This window comes from Lipotes vexillifer, unplaced genomic scaffold (genome assembly GCF_000442215.2).
Source record: "Lipotes vexillifer unplaced genomic scaffold, Lipotes_vexillifer_v1.1 scaffold376, whole genome shotgun sequence".
Lineage (NCBI taxonomy): Eukaryota > Metazoa > Chordata > Mammalia > Artiodactyla > Lipotidae > Lipotes > Lipotes vexillifer.
The window spans coordinates 388,639-413,271 of record NW_006785037.1 but is presented as its reverse complement, the minus strand read 5'-3'; the positions used below and the strand labels follow the sequence as shown (position 1 = coordinate 413,271).

Genomic DNA, 24,633 nt, shown 5'->3' with positions numbered 1-24,633 from the left:
TTTGGGCCAGGCACAGTGCTAAGAGATTGAAATGGTCCTGATTATTCCCTTTAACAACTCTAGGAGACCAATACTATTATTATCTTCACTTTTTTAAACATATGAGGAAGTCAAAGCTTGGAGAACTTGCCTGGGGTCACACGTCTAGTATGTGGTACTAAACAATCCAATCTCTGAGGTAGGTAGCATGAGTAGTCCCATTTTACAGGTGATGAAACTGAGTCCAGGAATGTTAAGACTGTTGGACCGTCAGGCTCACTGGAAACCCAGGGGCCTCAAAAGTGACTGGCTGCTAGCGAGCCTGGGGGCCTGTGTGTGAACCTGGCCTTCCCATCAGAGCCCCTGCCCCGGGCACACTCACGGCTGCAGGTCTTGCCGTTGGGGTCCAGGGTGTAGCCCCGGTGGCAGCGGCAGTAGTAGCCCTCCTCCGTGTTGATGCATTCATGCTCGCAGCCTGGCTTGTTCAGCGCACAGTAGTTGATCCCTGAGGGGAGAAAGGGCAGACCCTACTTCAGGCTCGAGGCTTCTCCAAGGGCTGAGGTCAGCCCCTCACAGTAAATATTCAGTAAGTAAGATGCTCTATAGCAGGGGTCCCTAACCCCCGGGCCACAGACCAGTACCGGTCCGTGGCCTGTTAGGAACCGGGCCGCACAGCAGGGGGTGAGCGCTGGCGAGTGAGCGAAGCTTCATCTGTATTTACAGCCGCTCCCCATCGCTTGTGTTACCGCCTGAGCTCCGCCTCCTGTCAGCATTATGGTGAGTTGTATAATTCTTTCATTATATACTACAATGTGATAATAATAGAAATAAAGTGCACAATAAATGTAATGTGCTTGAATCATCCCGAAACCGTTTCCCCTCCACCCCACCACCCCTGAGTCCATGGAAAAATTGTCTGCCCCAAAACCGGTCCCTGGTGCCAAAAAGGTTAGGGACCCCTGCTCTACAGGATGGAGACAACAGCTCCTGCTCTCCATGAGCTTGTTTGAAAGAGAACCTGGCACCTGCAGCGAGCCTCCGCATTCTCCAGCATAGGTCTCTTCCCCATTTGATGGCCAAAAAGTTGGTGAAATGGGTTGAGCGCCATAGTTCCCAGCCCATCTCCCCCCCAAGAAAGATGGAAAAGCTGGGAAAATTCAGTCTCTTCTTACAGCTAACCTGACAACTAGGGCTTAAAACATGTAGGGAGCTGCTGTTGGCAGTGACATCTGACAGTGACATGGGACAGCACAAGGCAGAATACACAACAGCTGATCTTACAAGATACCCAGCTATTTAGGAGAGGCAGGAAAAGGCAGTTGCATTAAGAAGGATCCAATGCTCAACCTGGCTCTGGGTGAGAGCATAACAGCAAAGGTATCAAGAAACTGGAGAAGACGCATCTCTGATGCTGGCCCAGGTAAGTTGCAGCTCTGTCCTATGGTAACATTCACCCCCATCCTGGCTGTGTTTCTGCCAGCAGAGGGAAGCAGCATCACAACCAGCAGCCAATTAGCAGTTTCATTTTCTGGTAGAAAATGCTAAAACCACAAGATAGGCCCCTCCCCACCCCCCGTGCCCCCCCGCCCCCCGCAACTCACACACACCAGAGAAGGTAATGGGAGAGACGGAGAACTATAACAGGAAATAAAATAAGCTTGTGGAGGGCCTCTATGAGACTGGTGTTGTGAGAAATGGCCACCAGCAACCTCAGGGGCTGAGCTGGATCCATTTAACTGCATTGTTCTTTTTCCTGTGGATGTGGCAGACATTGTTGGTTGCCTTGCCAACAACTATTACCCTGTCTTCTTGAAACCAGAATCCTGACCCCCAAGGCATGAGTCATGAGTTGTCTAAGGCAGCCTGGCAACCATGTTTTCCTTTGTCAGTGATTGGTCTAGAGCTGGGAATATGCCTCGTTCTCGCCAATGAGACACAGGAGGAATTTATTGGGGCCCCTAGGAAAGACTTCCCTTCCTGAAAAGACAAAGATGTATGAAAAAAATGAAATGAAACCCACACCCGAGGGACCTCAGACTATCCCTTAAAGGGTCCATAATGTGCCCTCCCATGTGACAAGTGGGTGGAACTTTCCACGTGCACAGACCACGAGTAGGAGTAGCTGCCCACGGAGCACAGGGAGAGAACTCCCACGACAGGCAGGGGCTGGCCTACAAGAAGAGATCCCACCACGAGGGCCACGGACCCCTTGGCACGCTCTGTACCTCATCCCTTCTGCGTGACAGAGGCAGAATATTGTTAGCTGTGCGCGATTTCTCAGTTCATCAACAGCCTTACCTGTGCAGAACAGACTGAATGCCAGGAAACAAGTCAAGAGCTTCAGTGAAGAAAAACAGACCCGGCAATAAAACTGCGGCCACAGACGCACAGACAAACAAAAAGCCAAGCAAACCGACACAGAACACAAAGGGTCCCGCAGTTTGGGGACACATAGTGTAGGGCCTGCAAATCCTACACTTCATTACACCATCAGAGAAAAGTGAAATTATCTTCAGTAAACACTGTTTTTAGAAGCCAGCACTCAGCCACAGTATAGAGGTTCCTCAAAAAAATTAAACATAGAATTACACGTGATCCAGCAGTTCCACTTCTGGGTTTATACCCAAAAGAACTGAAAGCAGGGACTTGAACGGTACTTGTATATCCACGTTCATAGCAGCATTATTCACAATGGCCAAAAGATGGAAGCAACCCAGGTGCCTACTGACAGATGAATGGATAAACAAAATGTGGCATATACATAATATGGAATTTTTTTTTTTGCAGAATTTTATTTAAAAAATTTTTTAATAGATCTTTATTGGAGTATAATTGCTTCACAATACCGTGTTAGTTTCTGTTGCACAACAAAGCGAATCAGCCATATGCATACACATGTCCCTATATCCCCTCCCACTTGAGCCTCCCTCCCATCCTCCCTATCCGACCCCTCTAGGTCACCACAAAGCATGGAGCCCATCTCCCTGTGCTATGCTGCTGCTTCCCACTAGCTATCTATTTTACATTGGGTAGTGTATATATGTCGATGCTACTCTCACTTCGTCCCAGCTTCACCCTCCCACCTGATGTCCTCAAGTCCATTCTCTGGACCAGATGTCTACCTCTTTATTCCTGTCCTGCAACTAGGTTCATCAGTACCAATTTCCTTTTTTTTTTTTTTTTTTAGATTCCATATATATGTGTTAACATACGGTATTTGTTTTTCTCTTTCTGACTTACTTCACTCTGTATGACAGACTCTAGGTCCATCCACCTCACTACAAATAACTCAATTTCGTTTCTTTTTATGGCTGAGTAATATTCCATTGTATATATGTGCCACATCTTCTTTATCCATTCATCTGTCGATGGACACATAGGTTGCTCCCATGTCCTGGCTACTGTAAATAGTGCTGCAATGAACATTGTGGTGCATGTCTCTTTTTGAATTATGGTTTTCTCAGGGTATATGCCCAGTAGTGGGTCATATGGTAGTTTTATTTTTAGTTTTTTAACCTCCATACTGTTTTCCACAGTGGTTGTATCAATTTACATTCCCACCAACAGTGCAGGAGGGTTCCCTTTCCTCCACACCATTTCCAGCATTTATTGTTTCTAGCTTTTTTGATGATGGCCATTCCGACTGGCATGAGTGATACCTCATTGTAGTTTTGATTTGCATTTCTCTAATAATTAGTGATGTTGAGCATCTTTTCATGTGCCTGTATGTCTTCCTTGGTGAAATGTCTATTTAGGTCTTCCGCCCATTTTTCAGCTGGCTTGTTTTTTTGATATTGAGCTCCATGAGCTCTTTGTATATTTTAGAGATTAATCCTTTGTCTGTTGTTTCATTTGCAAATATTTTCTCCCAATCTGAGGGTTGTCTTTTTGTCTTGTTTATGGTTTCCTTTGCTGTGCAAAAGCTTTTGAGTTTAATTAAGTCCCATTTGTTTATTTTTGTTTTTATTTCTGTTATATAATGTGGAATATTATTTAGCCTTAAAAAGGAAGGAAATTCTGACATATGCCACACATGGATCAACCTTGAAGACATTATGGTATGTGAAACAAGCCAGTCACAGAAGGACAAATATTGTAAGGTTCCACTTATATGAGGTTCCTAGAGTAGGCAAAGTCATAGAGATGGAAAATAGGATGGGGGGTTGTCAGGGGCTGGGGGGAGAAAGAATCGGTACAGAGTTTCAGTTTGGAGAGATGATAAAGTTCTGCAGCTGGATGGTGGTGATGGTTGTACAACAACATGAATGTACTTAATGCCACTGAACTGTACCTGTAAAAATGGTTACAATGGTAAATTTTGTTATGTATATTTTAACACAATTTTTTAAAGAGCCAACATTGTCTTTAAGAAAGATTTAGACACAATAATTAAATTAAAAAACATGAAGATTCTTAAAGAGGTTATCACTCAGCTATCTGGCAAACAGCAATTTAAAAATGCCTCTTCTCCAAAAATAAAATAAAATAAAATAAAATAAAATAAAATAAAAATAAAAATGCCTCTTCTCCAAATGGTACTTTACAGCAGAGGTTTAACTGTAGATCTTTGCTTTCTTTACATGCTTCAGTCACAATTCTTCACATGTTACTTAGTCATTCACACATTTATGCATTCAATCTGTATTTACTGACTACCTACTATGCGCCCCCCCACATCTGGTCCAGTCTCCTCCCTAACTGTGATGAGCTATACATGGGCCAGGCTTGGGTGTAGGTTTATCTGGCAAAGCCTGGAGTGTCCAATAACCCCGCGAGGTCAGATGGCAGGACTGTCAGATGACCAATTAAACAGCTCTTATGAGTGCCAACTCGCAAAGGAGCTGGAGACCTCGCTGAGAAGATGAGAAATGAAAACAAGAAAGATTAGTGACCCAGACAGTAAATTGTAACGCCAACTGCGTGGCACAGAGAGTAAGTTTTAGAAAAATTGGACAGGCTACAAAATGTTAAAGCAGAAAGTCGTGTTCCTTCAGTTTAGGGAATCGGGGTCCAGAGAAGCAAAGCAGCCTGTCCAAGGTCACATGGCCAGCATGAGTGACACTGCCAAGACCGGCCTTGGCGTCCCCTGGCTCAACCCGTGGCCCCCGCCCCAGCTGTTTAGAATGTGATGTCTCCAGGACTTCCCTAATGGTCCAGTGGCTAAGACTCCACACTCCCAATGCAGGGGGCACGGGTTCGATCCCTGGTTGGGGAACTAAGGTCTCGCATGCCGCACGGTGCGGCCAAAAAAAAATGAATGTGATGTCTCAGCCAGGTGCCAGCGTGAGCAATCCTGGAGTCCAGCACGTGGGTCCCACCCACCTCTGATTCCACCCTGGGGTCCCCGCCTAGACCGCCAGTCCCGGTCTCTGTGTCGCTGCCTTAATAATTTATGCTTTAAGTTGATGATAGCACTTTGTAGAAAAAGAAATTATGCCTGGATGAGGAGGAAGAACAAATCCTGGCCAAGAATGTTTTCTTCAGTAGGATTCTGCCTTGAACTTTCTTTTGTTTCCAGTTTAATTGGATGACATCAAATTCCTTTGAAAAATAGATTTCTTATTAGAATTGAAAATAGCCCACATCCATCAACTGCCGATTAAACGCGAATGGCTGTACCCTGCGCTTGAGATCTTTAATGCTCTCGAGATCCTCAGATTCCTAATCACAAACTCCAGATTTTAAGCCCCATTTCTCTGCTTCCTGATTCCATGTAATGCTCCAGAGAGAGGGTGAGCGCTCACTTTCCGTTCTGCCCTGACTGCCGGCGTGTGCGCATTAGGGCAAAGTGGCTTCCAGAGAGACCTCGGGAGTCGAGGGCTGGGTTTGTAGCAAAGACAATGGAAAAAGTAATGATGAGGCAGGATGCTGGGAGAAGGGCTGATGAGGACATTGGGTTTTAAAAACAAATTCCACTTTTCTTGGATGAAAAGTAGGGCACCTGGCTAAAGAGGAAATGGAGCTAACACTGAATACATATGAATGAGCGTTAGGGACTTGGGCTGGGCCGCAGCCTGAGACTGGCCGTCTGTGGGCAGTGGTCACACTACTCCCAAATGGTCCCTTGCTCTGCACTCGTCTTTCTGTTCTTGGCCTGCCTCCTCCCTTGATAACTGGGCAGTCCATGCCTTGGACTCTTCTCTTACTCCAAGCGTCTCTCCAGGCAGGATGTGGAGGGAGGGGCAGAGGGCGAGGGGCTCCTAGATGATTGTAAGAGATGCAGAGCTTCAAGCCAGGTCCCCTCCACTGATGGCCACATGCCCAGCTCGCTTCCTTCTCCCTCCAAAAGCAACACACAGTGAAGCCTGCAACTCCAATGAGTGTCTGAGTTGAACCAGATCTAATTATCCCCCACGTAAGAGATTTGGGTTCACAAAGGAGTCCAATGGTGAGTGCTTTTCTCTGGGTGAAGTCAGCCACTGACACTCTCACCCCTAGAAAAAGGTGTAAATAGCACAGAGAGGAGTGGCCAGGCTGACCTTTCCCACGTACTGCATGCATGTGTGGTCTAATGGAAAACTGTCCATCTGATTGTTTTCACATTCCGAACGCTCTCAGTTAAAATTCCCGTCCGGTGCTTGAATGTTTCCGGGGTTTGCATCCAGGCAAGGTGGTGGGAATCATTTTTTATAAGAGAGGCTCAGTTTCAAAATATGGGGTCTGCCACCCTCTGCCACCGTACAAGGTTTAACACGTATTAGAGTGAGTGTGTGAGTTAACATGTGCTGTAAGCAGACTGTAGCTTGTGGACTCAATTCTATAAACCACAAAGCTTTTCAAAAAACATATATGGTAAAACTTTTGAAAATCCGGTCCTGTGATGCAGAACGCTGCTGTACTTATCACCAGGAAGAAGTGGATAAAGGGACACATAAGAGAATATGTCCCTTAATGGGAGTTCCAGAGAGTTCTGTGAATGACACTGTTGGGAGAATGTGTACAATTCAGTGTGCATATGTGTGGACTAACTTCGGGAATGCTTTTTGAGGAAACACTTGCATGCCTTAAAAGGGCCATCTTTCTAACAAGATAGAGTAATTCAGACGATAGCTGCCATTTCTCCAGGATGATAAATCTCAGAGATCCATTTGCTCATTCATTCACTAAATATTGTGTCACACCAGCATGCGCCAAACACTGAGGTGATGAGGATTCACGAGTGAGAAGAAAAGAATCTCTGTCCTTGTAGACCTTGCATTCTAGCAGCCTCTCAGGGACAGATCTCTCTTTTTTTTTTTTTTTTTGCGGTACGCGGGCCTCTCACTGTTGTGGCCTCTCCCGTTGCGGAGCACAGGCTCCGGACGCGCAGGCTCAGCGGCCATGGCTCACGGGCCCAGCAGCTCCGCGGCATGTGGGACCTTCCAGGACGGGGGCACGAACCCACGTCCCCTGCATCGGCAGGCGGACTCTCAACCACTGCGCCACCAGGGAAGCCCCAGGGCCAGATCTCTTAAAGAGATCCCACTGGGGGTCCGTGCTCTAGACCCCCGGTCAAGCCCTCTGAGGTGCTAGACGACAGTTTCTGAGTCACTCAGCACATCCTTAATATCATCCTGCTGACACCATGTACCTCTTGAGTGCTGCAGGGATGCCCCAGAGTCTTCTATTTTTCCTTCCTTCATAACAAAGAGGAAAGAGCTGCAACTTCCCCTTTCTTAGCAGCCATCAAGTGTCTCATCTTGTAGGACTGGAAGAAACCAGCTCCTTTGGCCTCCAACTCTGGACCCAGCCTTTTCTTTCTCAAAGTCCCAAATACTTGTTGCAGGTTGGGGGCGGGGGGTGTGGTAAAAAGAAGGGAGGATGTGCCCTCATTTCAAATAGGTGGGAGCTTCAGCTTTCGGGCCTCGATTTCACTAAATGAATCTGATGGGCAGACGCAGTCCATGCAGTCCCTAAAAAGTCTCCCCATCACAGGATCAGGTGAGACAAAAGGTAAAATAAAAGGCAGAATACTGTTAGCAAACACAAATACTGAGTACAAGTGCACCCGGTTGAGATTTGCAAGGGGAAGGAAAACGAACAGGGCCATCTGAGGAACAAGCCCTTCTTCAAGGCCCAGTGCAACTTACTTCTGCAGGTTTTCTGATCTGGATTCAGGGTAAAGCCTTTTAAGCAGCGGCAGGAATAGGAATCATCTGTGTTAACACACTCGTGCTGGCATCCATGGTTGGGTGAGGCACAGTAGTCTGTCTCTGAAAAGAAAGAAAACTCAGAATGATGAACAAAACTAGAAATCTAGCATAGAAAAGTCAAAGGATTTGCAGTCTTAACTTTTCCTAAACAGATACATTCCCGTGACCTCAAACACTCATGCCATAGAGGGATCTATCAGTGAAGGTATTTCCATGTTTAGGGATACGGCCCCCACAGGAAGAGAACTTTCTTGACACGTTACAAAATGTTTATGCTTTGTGAAGATGCTTTCCTTGTCTTGGTTCGTGTCAGAGCCACTAAAATGAAAGTGTGTGACTGGGTGCTGTTTGTTGTGTCACAGGCCGGGAAGAGAGAGCTTAGCTGAATATTTTACTGAATTTACGCAATTAAAATAATGAAATCTTCCCAAAGTCAAACTTTAAACCACTTAACTGAGTGAAACACTGAGCCAAATAGGATAAAAATGATATCCTGGGAAAAACAAGGCCTGGGAGTGAAAGGCGTATTTTGAGGGCAAAACACCTCCCCTGTTAACATCATTGGCCTCATCTACACTTAAATCATCTCAAGGCTTCACAGTCAGGGAATGTGATCTCTAGGTACACATTAATTTAAACCAAAATATTCAGAAACAAAGGTCACATGGAATTTTTAGTAATGAAATTTTACTTGTGTAAGTATTTTTTAGATATGGATTAGGACTGTTCTACTGACAGGTCTGCACCAAGTATTTTGCTGTAGTGGAACTTGGGTGCATTGTCTAAAATGGCTTGAAATAAGTGGCCACTGATGGGGTCTTAAAAGGTGTCTTTTTGTTTTAATGAGGATTTTTATCGTTTTAAGGAATATATGAACTACATATATCATTTTCCTGATGAAGCATTTGGTATAAATGAGTTTTCCCAGCCTGTACCAAAGGAAACGAAACGAGTAAGAGAAAGGCTTACAATATTCTCAAACAAAAAAATACTGAGAAAATGCCAATTCTTCCGAATTTAAAGTCACGGAAAATTTTAAACATATATAAACAAATGAACTGACTAGTATAATAAATCCACGTGCACATCACTCGGCTTCAAGAGAATCAATCTACAGCTGACCTTGTTTCCTGTATACTCCCATCCCCCATGCTAAGGTGCCATATTACTTGAAAGCAAACCCCAGATGTTATATCATTTTGTCTATAAATATTTCATAATGTATCCTTAAAGGACTGGAACTCTTTGAAAAATATAACCGTAATACCACAATCACATATAAAGGTATTTAAAAAGACTTTTTATTTGGAAATGATTTTAAACTTACAAAAGTTGCAAACATAAAAATACAAGTAGATAGGTACAAGAAACACATATATACGCTCTACCCAGATCTATCTATTGTTAACATTTTATCCCATTTGCTTTATCATTTGCTTATCTCTCTGAATTATCTGAGGGTAAGTTATATATATCACCATCCTTTTTCCTTAAACACAGTGTGTGCTTCCTAAGAGGAGGGATGTTCTCTTATATAACCACAGTGTAGCCATACTTCATATATTTACATTTATACAAGACTTTTATTTAATCTACCATCCTTATTCTAGTCTTCTAAGTTGATCTAATAATGTTCTCTGTAGCATTTTTCATCCTCCAGTATAGAACCCAATAAAGGGTCAGAGATTATATTTAATATTCATGTATGCTTAGCTTCCTTTAATCTGGAACCATGCTGTCTAATGTGGCCATTTAAATTAAAATGGAATGGAAACAACCTAAATGTCCATCAACAGATGAATGGATAAAAGGTGTGATATGTGTGTGTGTGTGTGTGTTGTGTGTGTGTGTGTGTGTGTGTGTGTGTGTGTGTACACACACAGTATGAAATGTTATTCAGCCTTAAAAAAGAATGAAATAATGGAATTTGCAGCAACATGCATGAACCTAGAGATTATCATACTAAGCAAAGTAAGTCAGAAAGAGAAAGACAAATACCATATGATGTCACTTATATGTGGAATCTAAAATATGACACAAATGAACATATCTATGACACAGAAACAGACTCACAGACATAGAGAACAGACTTGTGGTTGCCAAGGGGGAGGGGAGGTAGGGAGGGAAGGAGTGGGAGTTTGGGATTAGCAGACGCAAACTAGTATATATAGGATGGAAAGCAACAATGTCCTATTTCATAGCACAGGGAACAATATTCAATATCCTGTGATAAACCACAATGGAAAAGAATATGAAAAAGAACGTGTTGATATATATGTATAACTGAATCACTTTGCTGTACAGCAGAAATTAAACACAACATTGTAAATCGACTACACTTCAATAAATTTTTTTAAAAAATTAAAATAGATTAAAATTAAATAAAATTTAAAATGCAGTTCCTCAGTTGCACTGGCCACACCTTAAGTGCTCAGTAGCCACAGTAGCTCCTGACTACTATATTGTATGGTGCAGATACAGAGCATTTTCACTATCACGGAGTGTTCTATCAAGTAGCAACAGTCTAGAAACACTTCCACACCCTTTGTGTTTTATGACATTAACATTTTAAAATAAAACAGTCTCCTCCGCTCATTTTTAGTTTTATTGATGTACAATTGACAAAAAACAAACTGCACATATTTAAGATGGACATTTGATGTTCTGACATACGTATGTGTCCATGAAACTATCACCGCAACCGAGGTAATGAACTTACGCATTTCCCTCAGATGTTTCCTCGAGACACTTTCTAATTCATTCTTTCCTACTCCCTCTGCCCCCAAATAATCGTTAATCTCCTGTCAAGATAAATTAGTTTGCATTTTCTAGAATTTCACATAAATGGAATCATACAGTGTGTTCTTTTTGGTCTGGCTTCTTTCATCCCTCATAATTATTTTGAGATTCATCCATGTTCATGTATATGTCAACAGTTTGTTCGTTTTTTACTGTAGAGTAGTATTTCATTATATGGATAAACCACAATTTATTTGTCTATTCACCTGCTGGAGGGATTTGGGTTGTTTCTGGTTTGAGGCTATCACAAATAAAGCAACTATAAACATTCATGAACAAGTCTTGGTGTAGAGATAGGCTTTCTTTCTTTTTTTTAAAAAAAATTTATTTATTTATTTGGCTGCATCTGGTCTTAGTTGCGGCATGCAGGATCTTCTTTGCTGCGTGTGGGATCTTCGTTAGGGCATGTAGGATCTTTAGTTGCAGCATGCGAACTCTTACTTGCGGCATGTGGGATCTAGTTCCCTGACCAGGGATCGAACCCAGGCCCCCTGCATTGGGAGTGTGGAGTCTTAGCCACTGGACCACCAGGGAAGTCCCATAGACATATGCTTTCATTTTCAGTAAACATTTAGGAGTAGAATGGCTGGGTTGTATGGTAGATGTATTAATTTCTTAAACATTCCCACCAGCAGCTTATGAGAGTTCCAGTTGCTCCACACCCTTACCAACACTTGGTAATTTTAGTCCTCCTGGTAAGTACATAGTGGTTATTTCATTGTGGTTTTATTTTGCATTTCCCTCATGACTAATGCTGTTGGATATATTTTCATATGCTTATTTTCCATTTCTATGTTTTCTTTAATGGAGTGTCTGATCAAATCTTTTGCCCATTTTTATTAGGTTGTTTGTCTCCTCACTAAGTTTGAAGAGTTCTTTATATGTTCTAAATACAAATCCTTTGTTGGATATACATTTTGCAAATATTTTTTCCCAGTCTGTGGCTTGCTTTTTCATTTTAGTAATAGTGCCTTTTTTTTTTTTGCGGTACGCGGGCCTCTCACTGTTGTGGCCTCTCGCGTTGCAGAGCACAGGCTCTGGACGCGCAGGCTCAGCGGCCATGGCTCACGGGCCCAGCCGCTCCGCGGCATGTGGGATCTTCCCAGACCGGGGCACGAACCTGTGTCCCCTGCATCAGCAGGCGGACTCTCAACCACTGCGCCACCAGGGAAGCCCCTAATAGTGCCTTTTGAAGAACAAAAGTTTTAATTTTGATGAAGTTCAATTTATTCATTTTTAATTTTTATAGTTTGTGCTTTATGTGTCCTCTTTTAAGGCATCTTTGCCAAGCACAGGGTCACTAAGATCTTTTCATATGTTTCCTTCTATAATTTTTATAGTTTTCAATCTTACATTTAAGTTTAAAACTGATTTCAAGTTAATTTTTGTATGTAGTGTGAGGTAAGGGTCAAGTTCCTTTTTTTTTTTTTTTTTGCACATGGCAATCCAATTGTTCAGCACCATTTGTTGAAGACATTATCCTTTCCCCCATGAATTGCCTTAGTACCTTTGTTGAAAATACTTTCACCATATATGTGTAGGTCTATCTCTGGACTCTGTTCTGTTCCATTGATCTATACTCCATCTTTACACCAATACCACACTGTCTTGATTACTGTTGCTTTATAATTGGTATTAAAAATCAGGTGGTTTAAGTCCTTCAACATTGTGCATCTTTTTCAAAAAGGGCTATTTTAGTCCTTTTCATTTCTACATATGTTTTAGAATCAGCTTGTCAATTTCTACAAAAAAAGCCTGCTAAGATTATGATAGATAATACTGTGATCTATATAGATTAATTTGGAAAGGATAGACATCTTAACAGTATTGAGTCTTCTGATCCATGAATATATCTATTTAGTTAAGTCTTCTTTAATTTCCCTTAGCAATGTTTTGTAGCTTTCATTGTAAAGGTTTTCACATCTTTTGTCAAATTTATCCCTAGGTGGTACATATTTTTGATGCTATTATAAATAGCATTTTAAAATGTAAATTTGTGATTTTCCATTGAAAGTATATAAAAAGGGACTTCCTTCATGGTGCAGTGGTTAAGAATCCGCCTGGCAATGTTATACAGCAGAAACTAATACAACAATGTAAAGCAATTATACTCCAATAAAGATGTTTAAAAAAAAAGAATCCTCCTGCTAATGCAGGGGACATGGGTTCAATCCCTGGTCCGGGAAGATCCCACATGCCGTGGGACAACTAAGCCCATGCGCCACAACTACTGAGCCTGCTCTCTAGAGCCCATGAGCCACAACTACTGAGCCTGCGTGCCACAACTACTGAAGCCCGCGTGCCTAGAGCCCATGCACTGCAACTACTGAGCCCGCATGCTGCAATAACTGAAGCCCGCGCACCTAGAACCCGTGCCCCACAACAGGAGAAGCCACTGCAATGAGAAGTCCACGCACTGCAACAGATTAGCCCCCGCTCGCTGCAACTAGAGAAAGCCCGTGCATAGCAACGAAGACCCAAAGCAGCCAAAACAAAACATAAAACAAATGAATGAAAAAGAAAAAAAGAGGGAAGGAGGACATACAGAGTAAAAGAGACTCAGTTTAAGAAATAAAAAAAAGAAAGTAAATAAAAAATAATTTATTTTTGTATATTGACCTCGTACCCTGCATCCTTGGTAAACTCACTTAATGGTTCTAGAGCTTTTCTGTAAATTCCGTTAGAGATGTTGTCTGTTAATAAAGACAGGTTTTGTTTGTTTGTTTTACTTAATCATTTTTTTTTGTATAGAGTTTTCCATTTTTAATATTTGGTTAAACAAAAAAACATATTTTATAAACAAACCCAGCACAGGGCCAACAAAAAGGAATAAAAGCAAGAAAAACAAAAAGCCTAGGGTTGCCCCTTACTGGGTATCAGGGTCAGGCCTGTTCCCTTTCTTTTTTCTTTTTTTTTTTTTTTTTTTTTTTCGGTACGCTGGCCTCTCACTGCTGTGGCCTCTCCCGTTGCAGAGCACAGGCTCCAGACGCGCAGGCTCAGCGGCCATGGCTCACGGGCCCAGCCGCTCTGCGGCATGTGGGATCTTCCCGGACCGGGGCACGAACCCGTGTCCCCTGCATCGGCAGGCGGACTGTCAACCACTGCGCCACCAGGGAAGCCCCTGCTCCCTTTCTTAAAGGAAGTGGGGCTTTTTGCCCTAAGCACCAGAATTGGATATGACCAGAGAAACCAGCCCTGAAATGTTTTACTTAATCATTTTGATTTTACATTTGTATTTGTTTTCTCTTATGCTGAAAGTATAGATACAAAGTGACATTAACATTATATATATTTATTGTATCATATATTTATATGTGTACATGTATAATTTCAAAATAAGAAAACAATTCTATTATTAATGCTAATACTACTGGAAACAGTTAAAGCTCTTTTGTTTTTCGGATATCTGCCACTTGGAATGTAAAGTCAACATATTCCCTGCCTGTCACTTAAAATAATTCTCTGGGTGATTATGCTAACAACCTCATATACAGTTAGGTTCATTTGCTTCAATTTATTCTGCAGACAATTCTCCAACACCAATTTGGAGCCCTGTAATTTAATTCAATTCTGACTCTAACTACCCAGAGTTAACATCCAGTCTCACAAGGTAAAGTGTAAGGTCCCCAGTAAGACTGCCCTTACTTCAGATACCAGCCTCCAGTGGGGTCCCCAGGCCACCTTCACTTCTGCACAGCCACCTACAATTTTGGGGTCTCCCACAACTCACTCCTTTCAATAATTTATTAGAATCACTCACAGAACACAGGAGAGTGCTCTATTTACAATGACCTAATAAAGATGCTTTTAACTCTTCCTTTCCAATCTAGGTTTCATTTCTTACTTTCTTTTTTTCTTCCTTATTACAATGGCCAGAACCTTATAGTCCATGCTAAATAGAAGTGGTGAGAGTGGGTATCCTGTTTTCTTCCTCATCTTATAATGAAAGCATTCAATCTTTCATCATTAAGTATGATGTTAGATGATAGTTTTTTCATTGATGCACTTTATCAGATTGAGGCAGTTCTCTTCATTCCTAGTCTGCTGAGAGACTTTTTTTTTTTTAATAGTAAATGAATGTCAGGTCTTGTCCAGTGCTCTTTTTGTATCTATTGACTTGGATCATATAGTTTCTGCTTTTTAGTATGTTAATGTTTTAAATTTCATTTGAATGTTAAATCACCCTTGAATTCCTGGGGTAAATCCCACTTGTTCATGAGGTATTATCCTTTTTATATATTGTGGAATTTTACTGCTAAAAATAATTAAAGATCTTTTGCATGTATTTCATGAGGGATATTTGTGTGGTTTTCTCTTTTTTTTGGCTGCACCATGCTGCATACTGGATCTTAGTTCCCTGACCAGGGATCGGACCGGTGCTCCCTGCATTGGAAGCACGGAGTCTTAACCACTGGACCACCAGGGAAGTCCCTGGTTTTCTTTTCTTGTAATGTCTTTTTCTGGATTTGGTATTAGGATAATGCTGGCCTTATAGAATAAGTTGAAAAATGCTCCTTCCTCTACTGTTTTCTGGAAGAATTTGTGTAAAATTGGTATTTGTTCTTCCTCAAATGGTAGAATTTGGTAGAATTTACCAGTTAAGCCAACTAGCCCTGGAGTTGTCTTTGTGGGAAGGTTTACAAGTACAAATTCAATTTCTTTTAAGAGATAGAGGCCTATTCAGATTATCTATTTCTTCTTGAGTTAATTTTAGGAGTTTGTGAATCCAACAACACATAAAAAAGATCATACACCATGACCAAGTTGGCTTCATCTCAGGATCACAAGGATGTTTCAACATATGCAAATCAATCAGTGTGACACACCACATCAACAAAAGAAGACAAAAACCACAAGATATCTCAACAGATGCAGAAAAAGCATTTGATAAAATTCAATACCCATTCATGATAAAAACTCTTACCAAAGTGGGTATAGAGGGAACATATCTCAACATAATAAAAGCTATTTATGACTAACCCACAGTCAACATAATACTCAACGGTCACAAGCTGAAAGCCTTCCTGCTAAAATCTGGAACATGATAAGGATGCCCATTCTCATCACTTCTATTTAACATAGTACTGGAAGTCCTAGCCACAGCAATCACGTAAGAAAAAGAAATAAAAGGTATCCAAATTGGAAGGGAAGTGGTAAAATTCTCATTATATGCAGATGACGTGATACTATATACAGAAAACCCTAAAAATTCCACACAAAAGCTACTAAAACTGATAAACAAATTCAGCAAGGTAGTAGGATACAAGATTAACATATATAAATCGGTTGCATTTCTTTACACTAACAATGACATATCAGAAAGGGAAAGTAAAGAACAATCCCTTGGGGACTTCCCTGGTGGTGCAGTGGATAAGACTCCATGCTCCCAATGCAGGGGGCCCAGGTTCGATCTCTGGTCAGGAAACTAGATCCAACATGCATGCCACAACTAAGGAGCCAGTGAGCCGCAACTGAAGAGCCCATATGCTGCAACTAAGGAGCTGGCAAGCCACAACTAAGGAGCCCGCCTGCTGCAACTAAAACCTGGTGCAACCAAATAAATAAATAAATATTTAAAAAAAGAAAGAAACAATCCCTTTTAAAATTACATCAAAAAAGATAAAATACTTAGAATAAACCTGACCAAGGAGGTGAACAATTTTATAGGCTAAGAACTATAAAACATTGATAAAGGAAACTGAAGATGGGGACTTCCCTGGCGGTCCAGTGGTTAAGACTTCGTGCTCCCAATGCAGGGGGCACGGGTTTGACACCTGGTCGGGGAACTAAGATCCCACATGCCACACAGTGTGGCCAATAAATAAATAAATAAATAAATAAAGGGAAAATATCCCATGCTCTTGGATTAGAAAAATTTCTATTGTTAAAATGGCCATACTATCCAAAGCAATCTACATGTTTAATGGGATCCCTACCAAACTACCTCTGACATTTTTCACAGAACTAGAACAAATAATCCTAAAATTTATATACAACCGTAAAAGACCCAGAATTGCCACGCAATCCTGAGGGAAAAGAACAAAGCAAGAGGCTTCAGGCAGTACTATAAAGCTACGGTAATCAAAAGAGCATGGTATAAAAAGAAATGAAATTGAGTTATTTGTAGTGAGGTGGATGGACCTACAGTCTGTCATACAGAGTGAAGGAAGTCAGAAAGAGAAAGACAAATACAGTAGGCTAACGCATATATATGGAATCTAAAAAAAACAAAAAAAAAGTCATGAAGAACCTAGGGGCAGGACAGGAATAAAGATGCAGACCTACTAGAGAATGGACTTGAGGACACGGGGAGGGGGAAGGGTAAGCTGGGACAAAGTGAGAGAGTGGCATGGACATATATACACTACCAAATGTAAAAGCAATAGCTAGTGGGAAGCAGCCACATAGCACAGGGTATTTGGTGCTTTGTGACCCTCTAGAGGGGTGAGATAGGGAGGGTGGGAGGGAGGGAGATGCAAGAGGGAAGAGATATGGGGATATATGTATATGTATAGCTGATTCACTTTGTTATAAAGCAGAAACTAACACACCATTGTAAAGCAATCATACTCCAATAAAGGTGTTAAAAAAAAAAAAGAGCATGCTATTGGCACAAAAACAGACATTTGGATCAATGAAATAGAATAATGGAGAGCCCAGAAATAAACCCACACATCTATGGTCAATTAATCTTCAACAAAGGAGGCAAGAATGTAGAATTGGGAAAGTCTCTTCAGCAAGTGGTGTTGGGAAAGCTGGACAGCTGCATGTAAATCAATGAAGTTAGAACACACCCTCACACCATACACAAAAATAAACTCAAAATGGCTTAAAGACTTAAATATAAGACAAGACACCATAAAACTCCTAGAAGAGTACATGGACAAAACATTCTCTGACATAATCGTACCAATGGTCAGTCTCCCAAGGCAATAGAAATAAAAGCAAAAAAACCCAAATGGGACCCAATCCAACATAAGCTTTTGCACAGCAAAGGAAATCATAAAGAAAACAAAGAGACAACCTATGGACTGGGAGAAAATATTTGCAAATGATGTGACCAACAAGGGCTTCCAAAATATAGAAACAGCTGATACAACTCAATAACAAGAAAACAAACAACCCAATCAGAAAATGGGCAGAAAACAGAAATAGACATTTCTCCAAAGAAGACATACAGATGGCCAACAGGCACATGAAAATATGGTCAACATCACTAATTATTAGAGAAATGCAAGCCAAATCACAGTGAGGTACCACCTCACACTGGTCAGAATGGCCACCATTAAAAAGTCTACGAATAAAATGCTGGAAAGGTTGAAAAGGAAACCCTCCTATACTGTTGGTAGGAACATAAATTGGTGTAGCCACTATGGAGAACAGTATGGAGGCTCCTCAGAAAACTAAAACTAGAGTTGCCATATGATCCAGCAATCCCACTCCTGAGCATATATACAAACAAAACTATAATTCAAAGAGATACATGTACGCTTGTATTCATAGCAGCACTATTTACAATAGCCAAGACATGGAAAAAAGTGTCCATCGACAGATGAATGGATAAAGAAGATGTGGTACTTATTTCCAATGGAATGTTACTTAGCCATAAAAAAGAATGAAATAATGCCATTTGAAATTACATGGATGGACCTAGAGATTACCATACCAAGTGAAGTCAGAAAGAGAAAGACAAATACCATATGGTATCACTTATATGTAGAATCTAAAATATGACACAAATGAACTTATCTATGAAATGGAAACAGACTCACAGACATAGAGAACACACTTGTGGTTGCCAAGGAGGAGGGAGGGCTGGGGAAGGGTAGATTGGGAGTTTGGGATTAGCAGATGCAAACTATTATATATAGAATGGATAAACAACAAGGTCCTATTGTATAGCACAGGGAACTATATTCAGTATCCTGTAATAAACCATAATGGAAAAGAAAAAACAATTAGTAGTTTGGGTCTTTCAAGGAATTTGTCTATTTAATCTAAGTTGCTGAAGTTATTGGCATAAATTTGTTTATCATTGTCCCTTCTTATCCTTCCAATGTTTATAGGATCTGCAGTGATGTCCACTCTCTCATTCCTGATATTGGTAATTTGTGTCTTCTCTGCTTTTTCCCCCCTGACCAGTGCGGCTAGAGATTCATCAATTTTACTAATTTCAAAAAACCACTTTTTGATTTTACCAGTTTTCTCTGTTGGTTTCCTATTATATATTTCTTTAATTTCAGCTCAGATATATACTTCCTTTCTTTGAATGTCTATTAACTTTATGAAAAAGTGTTAAACTCACTACTCACTAAGTCATTCAATAAATATTCTCTGAACATCTACCATGGGCCAGGCACTGGAATCAGCAGCGGGCAAAAGTACAGACCTTTCTTTCACGGAGCTTATAGGAGTCATTTATATATAATCTCTTATAATGGAACAGATTGTTCATTAATCAAATAACACCAACAAATATACATTTATAAGTTGGACATACATAATTTTATGAAGAAATGGTAACTAAAGACATGATAATAAATAAAGGAATGAGAAAAAATTTTCTCCTAGTAAATTAACAAAAAGTTTTAAAATCAGGCAATTTGGGCTTCCCAGGTGGCACAGTGGTTAAGAGTCCGCCTGCCAATGCAGGAGACACACGTTCGAGCCTTGGTCCGGGAATATCTCACATGCCGCGGAGCAACTAAGCCCGTGCGTCACAACTACTGAGCGTGTGCTCTAGAGCCTTCGAGCCACAGCTACTGAAGCCCGCATGCCTACAGCCCGTGCTCTGCAACAAGAGAAGCCACCGCAATGAGAAGCCCGCACACTGCAACAAAGAGTAGCCCCCGCTCGCTGCAACAGAGAAAGCCTGCACACAACAACAAAGACCCAACGCAACCAAAAATAAATAAATAAATAAATTTATTTTAAAAAATCAGGCAATTTTATGGTATAGTATAAAAAAATGGTACAAAGTTTTTGGAAAATAATTTTGTAATATACATCAAAAGCCTTAAAAATGTTAATAGCCTTTGACTCAATAAATTTCCTTTCATGTTTTGTTCCTAAGAAAATGATCAGAAATGCAAAGATTTATATGCAAGAACATTTATCACAATACAATTTGAACAGCCAAAAAAGTGCTGAACAAACTGTGATACATACATATGATAGGATATTATGCGGACATTAAAATGCTTTTGATAAAGTTTAAATGACATGTGAAAATGCTCATGATTTAATGTTATACTCTATGATCTCAACTCTATAAAAATATATACATAAGCATTAAAAAGAAAGACCAAGAGAAATGTAGCAAATCAGTATTAACAATGGTTATTGCCGGGTGATAAGATTACAGATCATTTCATTTTGTACAATTTCATTTCTATACTATCCAGTTTTCTACAATGAGTCTATATTACTTTTGCAATTAGAAAAGGTGTTAAAAATAAATATACACATACATAATTGTGAGACTAGTTGCCATGGAAAATGGCAGAAATAAAATAGAAAAAAGAACGGTGTGGGAGGTGCCCAGTAATTTGGAGAAGAAAATAATCAGGGAACATTGCTAGGAACAATATTTATAGCTTCTGATGTCTATACCTGACACACAAGATATAGGCAAACAAACAAAGCCTGTTTGGGAGCTCAGCATAGGGGAGTGACCATGAGCTCCCAGGGACCGCTGGAATTTGGGGAGATAGGAAGTGAATGTATGACTGTGGAGAGGGCAAGCTGTATGCACTATGAACCATAACACCTGCCTCACCATCTCTCACTCTAATCTAGTCATATGGACTTTCTTGCTGTCCCTCAACACTGCCAGGCATCACAGTTTCTGCCTCAGGGCCTTTGCACCAGCGCTGTTTCCTCTGCTTCAAAAGTTTCCTCCTTCCCTCACCTGCTTCAAGCTTTTGACCAAATGTCACTTTCTTGTTGAGACTTGTAATCCTGTTACCCTGCTCCAATAGAATGTACGCTCCATAAATACAAGAGGTTCTTGGTCTGTTTTATTTACCACTACATTCCCAGTATCTACAAAAGTATCTGGTACATAGTAGGCGATCGACAGGTACTTGTTGAATAAATAAATGGTTACTGGTATTACTCTTAATGGAGTGTTCTGTGAAAGTTTAGATGTGTAAACACTGCCCACTAAGAACCAACAAGGAGTCACTAAGAACAGAAGACAGCTCGTGAACCCTCCTTGATGCTTCTGGCCAGGCTGTTTAAACACTTTCCTCCAGGAGGATCTCAGCTCAGACATTCGGCCAGTTATGAACTCAACCAATGATTCTTTCATCCAGCACACATTTCTCCATCCGGTCTATGGGGCATGGGGATCTCTTTAGCAAATTGATGGAATGTCTGTTAGAGTCTGGATAGTTGCTCCCACATTTTCCATGCCTGGCTAGTCTACTAAATGAAATAAAAATATTTGGATATGACTCATTCTTAGTGAACAGGAAAATGTGAGAAGCTTAATTTGTCCTGTTGGTCTCAAAGTGCAAGGAAGTAGTGATCAGGTCAGTGTAAGGAATCACTTTCTAAGAGTCAGAGCTGTACAAAGTGAAATGCACTACAGGGAGTGTAGTGAGTGTCCTGTCAGTAGGGGTATTCAAGTGGAGGCTGGATGATGACACAGTGAGGATATTGTAGGATGGGTGGTTGGGCTAGAGGTAGGTTGAACTTGAAGGTCTCTTTCAACTGAGAGTCTTTTTTTTAAAGAAAACACATTTATTTTCTTTTCCATTATCATTTATCACAGGATATTGAATATAGTTCCCTGTGCTATACAGTAGGTCCTTGTTGTTCATCCATTCTATATATAATAGTTTGCATCTGCTAATCCCAAACTCTCAATCCACCCTTCCCCAACCCTCCCTCCCCCTTGGCAACCACAAGTCTGTTCTCTATGTCTGTGAGTCTGTTTCCATTTCGTAGGTAAATTCATTTGTGTCATATTTTAGATTCCACATATAAGTGATACCATATGGCATTTGTCTTTCTCTTTCTGACTTACTTCACTTAGTATGATAATCTCTAGGTCCTTCCATGTAACTGCAAATGACATTATTTCATTCTTTTTTATGGCTAAGTAATACTCCATTGTATAAATGTACCACATCTTCTTTATCCATTCATCTGTCAGTGGACATTTAGGTTGTTTCCGTGTCTTGCCTATTGTGAATAGTGCTGCTATGAACATAGGGGTAACTTTTTTTTTTTTTTTTTTTTTTGACTGTTGTGGCCTCTCCCGTTGCGGAGCACAGGCTCTGGATGCGCAGGCTCAGCGGCCGTGGCTCACAGGCCCAGCCGCTCCGCAGCATGTGGGACCTTCCCGGACCGGCGCACGAACCCGTGTCCCCTGCATCGGCAGGCAGACTCTCAACCACTGCACCACCAGGGAAGCCCAGGGGTAACTTTTTAAATTATAGTTTTGTTTGGATATATGCCCAGGAGTGGGATTGCTAGATCATACGGCAACTCTATTTTTACCAACTGAGAGTCTTTGATTCATGCACACAGGTCTTACGAAAGCAAGTGGCATATTGCAGGCTGTAAGAAGATACTGGGGCTCAGCAGGTTAACAACAAGCTGGCCAGGAAACCCAAAGACTGATACATTCTAGTTCGTCTATTGCTGATGCAGTAAAAAATTATTTCCTATGTCTGTGTTTCTTTTTTTTTTTTTACATCTTTATTGGAGTATAACTGCTTTACAATGGTGTGTTAGTTTCTGCTTTATAACAAAGTGAATCAGTTATACATATACATATGTTCCCACATCTCTTCCCTCTTGTGTCTCCCTCCCTCCCATCCTCCCTACCCCACCCCTCCAGGCGGCCTCTGTATTTCATTTTTAATACAAGTATAAATATTCATTTGGTACTTTGTGAAAGCACTCCTATTTGAAAAATAAGGATGGAAATGTCAACCAAGTTATCAATGGAGCCTGAAAAATAATGAGTAAAATTGATCTCAAAGCCAGTAAGTAATAAACAGCAAGATGCAAAATACGATGTCAACAACTGCCTTTACTCAACATTACAGGTGTTAGATGATTAAGCATTAGACATGAAACCCACAGTCTCCTTGATACCAAAGACACAAATCCCTATCTCCTGAAAAGACCCTGAGCATCTGAGAATGTTCTCGTGCCAGTTCAGGAGTAATGGTTTCTATGGACCTCTAAAAATCTTGTCCCCATAATATTCAGCAATTCCACTTCTAAGTATATGCCTAAGAGCTGAAAGCAGGGACTCGAACAGATACGTGTACACCCATGCTCATAGCAGCATTATTCATAATAACCAAGAGGTGAAGCAACACAAGAGGATGAATAAACAAAATGTGGTGTATATATACATGGAATATTATTCAGCCTTAAAGAGGAAGGAGATTGTGACACATGCTACATCATGAAATAAGCCAATCACAGAAGGACAAATATATTGTATGATTCCACTTGCATGAGGTACCTACAGTAGCCAAATTCATAGAGACAGAAAGTAGAATGGTGGTTGCCAGGGGTGGTGGGGAAGAAAGGGGAGGGGGGAATTATTATTTAATGGGTACAGAGTTTCAGTTTAGGGAGATGAAAAAGTTCTGCAGCTGGATGGTGGTGATGGTTGTACAACAGCATGCATGTACTTAATGCCACTGAACTGTACACTTAAAAATGGTTACAATGGAAAATTTTATATTAGGTGTAGTTTACCACAGTAAAAAAAAAAAAAAAGTCTTGCCAATATTTTGCAAATTGATGGCACCTGCATATTTCTACCCTTCTCCCCTCTAGAAAATATTCAGATGGATTTGTATGGGATGCTTTAGGGTAAAGAACTGAACACTACTTACAGATTTTAATTATATGATTTGTTCAGGAACATAAAGCTCTATTATGTACATTTTGGTTTAATCATAAATTAATCATGCTTGGTATATTACATTGACAAGTCTATATTTTTTAGACAATAATTGCACACTTACTAGTTGGATTAGCTTTCAAATATACTTTGGGTTAAAAATAGAGACTCAGGGGCTTCCCTGATGGTGCAGTGGTTAAGAATCCACCTGCCAATGGAGGGGACACGGGTTCAAGCCCTGGTCTGGGAAGATCCCACATGCCATGGAGCAACTAAGCCCGTGTGCCACAACTACTGAGCCTGTGCTCTAGAGCCCGTGAGCCACAAATACTGAGCCCGCGTGCCTAGAGCCCGTGCTCTGCAACAAGCAAAGCCACCGCAATGAGAAGCCCGTGCACTGCAACAAAGAGTAGCCCCCGCTCACGGCAACTAAAGAAAGCCTGCGTGCAGCAGCGAAGACCCAAGGAAGCCATAAATAAATAAATAAATTTATTTTAAAAAAATAGAGACTCAAATTTAAGGAACTGAGTTTCTTTTATTTCATTTTCTGCAAGTTGATGAGGAACGGGAAAAACCTGTTTTAAATCTCTCAACATCAGAGCAGCAGCCAGGCTCTGACTTGGCTGGAAGCTGATGTGATACCTCATTAATTAAAAACAGGATCCCTGCCTTGATTCTGAGCTTTCACCTCCATCCTGTGTTCCTGTCCTCTTAACTGGTCCCTATTTCTCAGTCTGTGTTCCTGTTTTTGTCAGAGATCTGGAGCATTCCCAAGCGTCTTGGTCCTTACAACTGAACTGCCTTATTCCCTGCTCTCACAGCCTTCCAAGTCCTCCGGCGGGGGCG

The 24,633-nt window shown here is 41.0% G+C and overlaps 1 protein-coding gene across 3 annotated transcripts in view; it reads right to left on the bottom strand.

Moving 5' to 3' along the window:
• Window positions 1-24,633, bottom strand: part of MATN2 (matrilin 2) — a 163,772-nt gene that overhangs the window by 32,204 nt on the left and 106,935 nt on the right. For 2 of the 3 annotated variants that reach the window (XM_007457154.1, XM_007457153.1), the window contains exons 7-8: window positions 8,049-8,171; window positions 362-484 (exon numbers count right to left, since the gene is read on the bottom strand). In XM_007457154.1, coding sequence (XP_007457216.1) covers window positions 362-484; window positions 8,049-8,171 — 246 coding nt within the window. The remainder of the gene's footprint in view (window positions 1-361; window positions 485-8,048; window positions 8,172-24,633) is intronic. The other variant, XM_007457155.1, reaches the window with a different exon arrangement.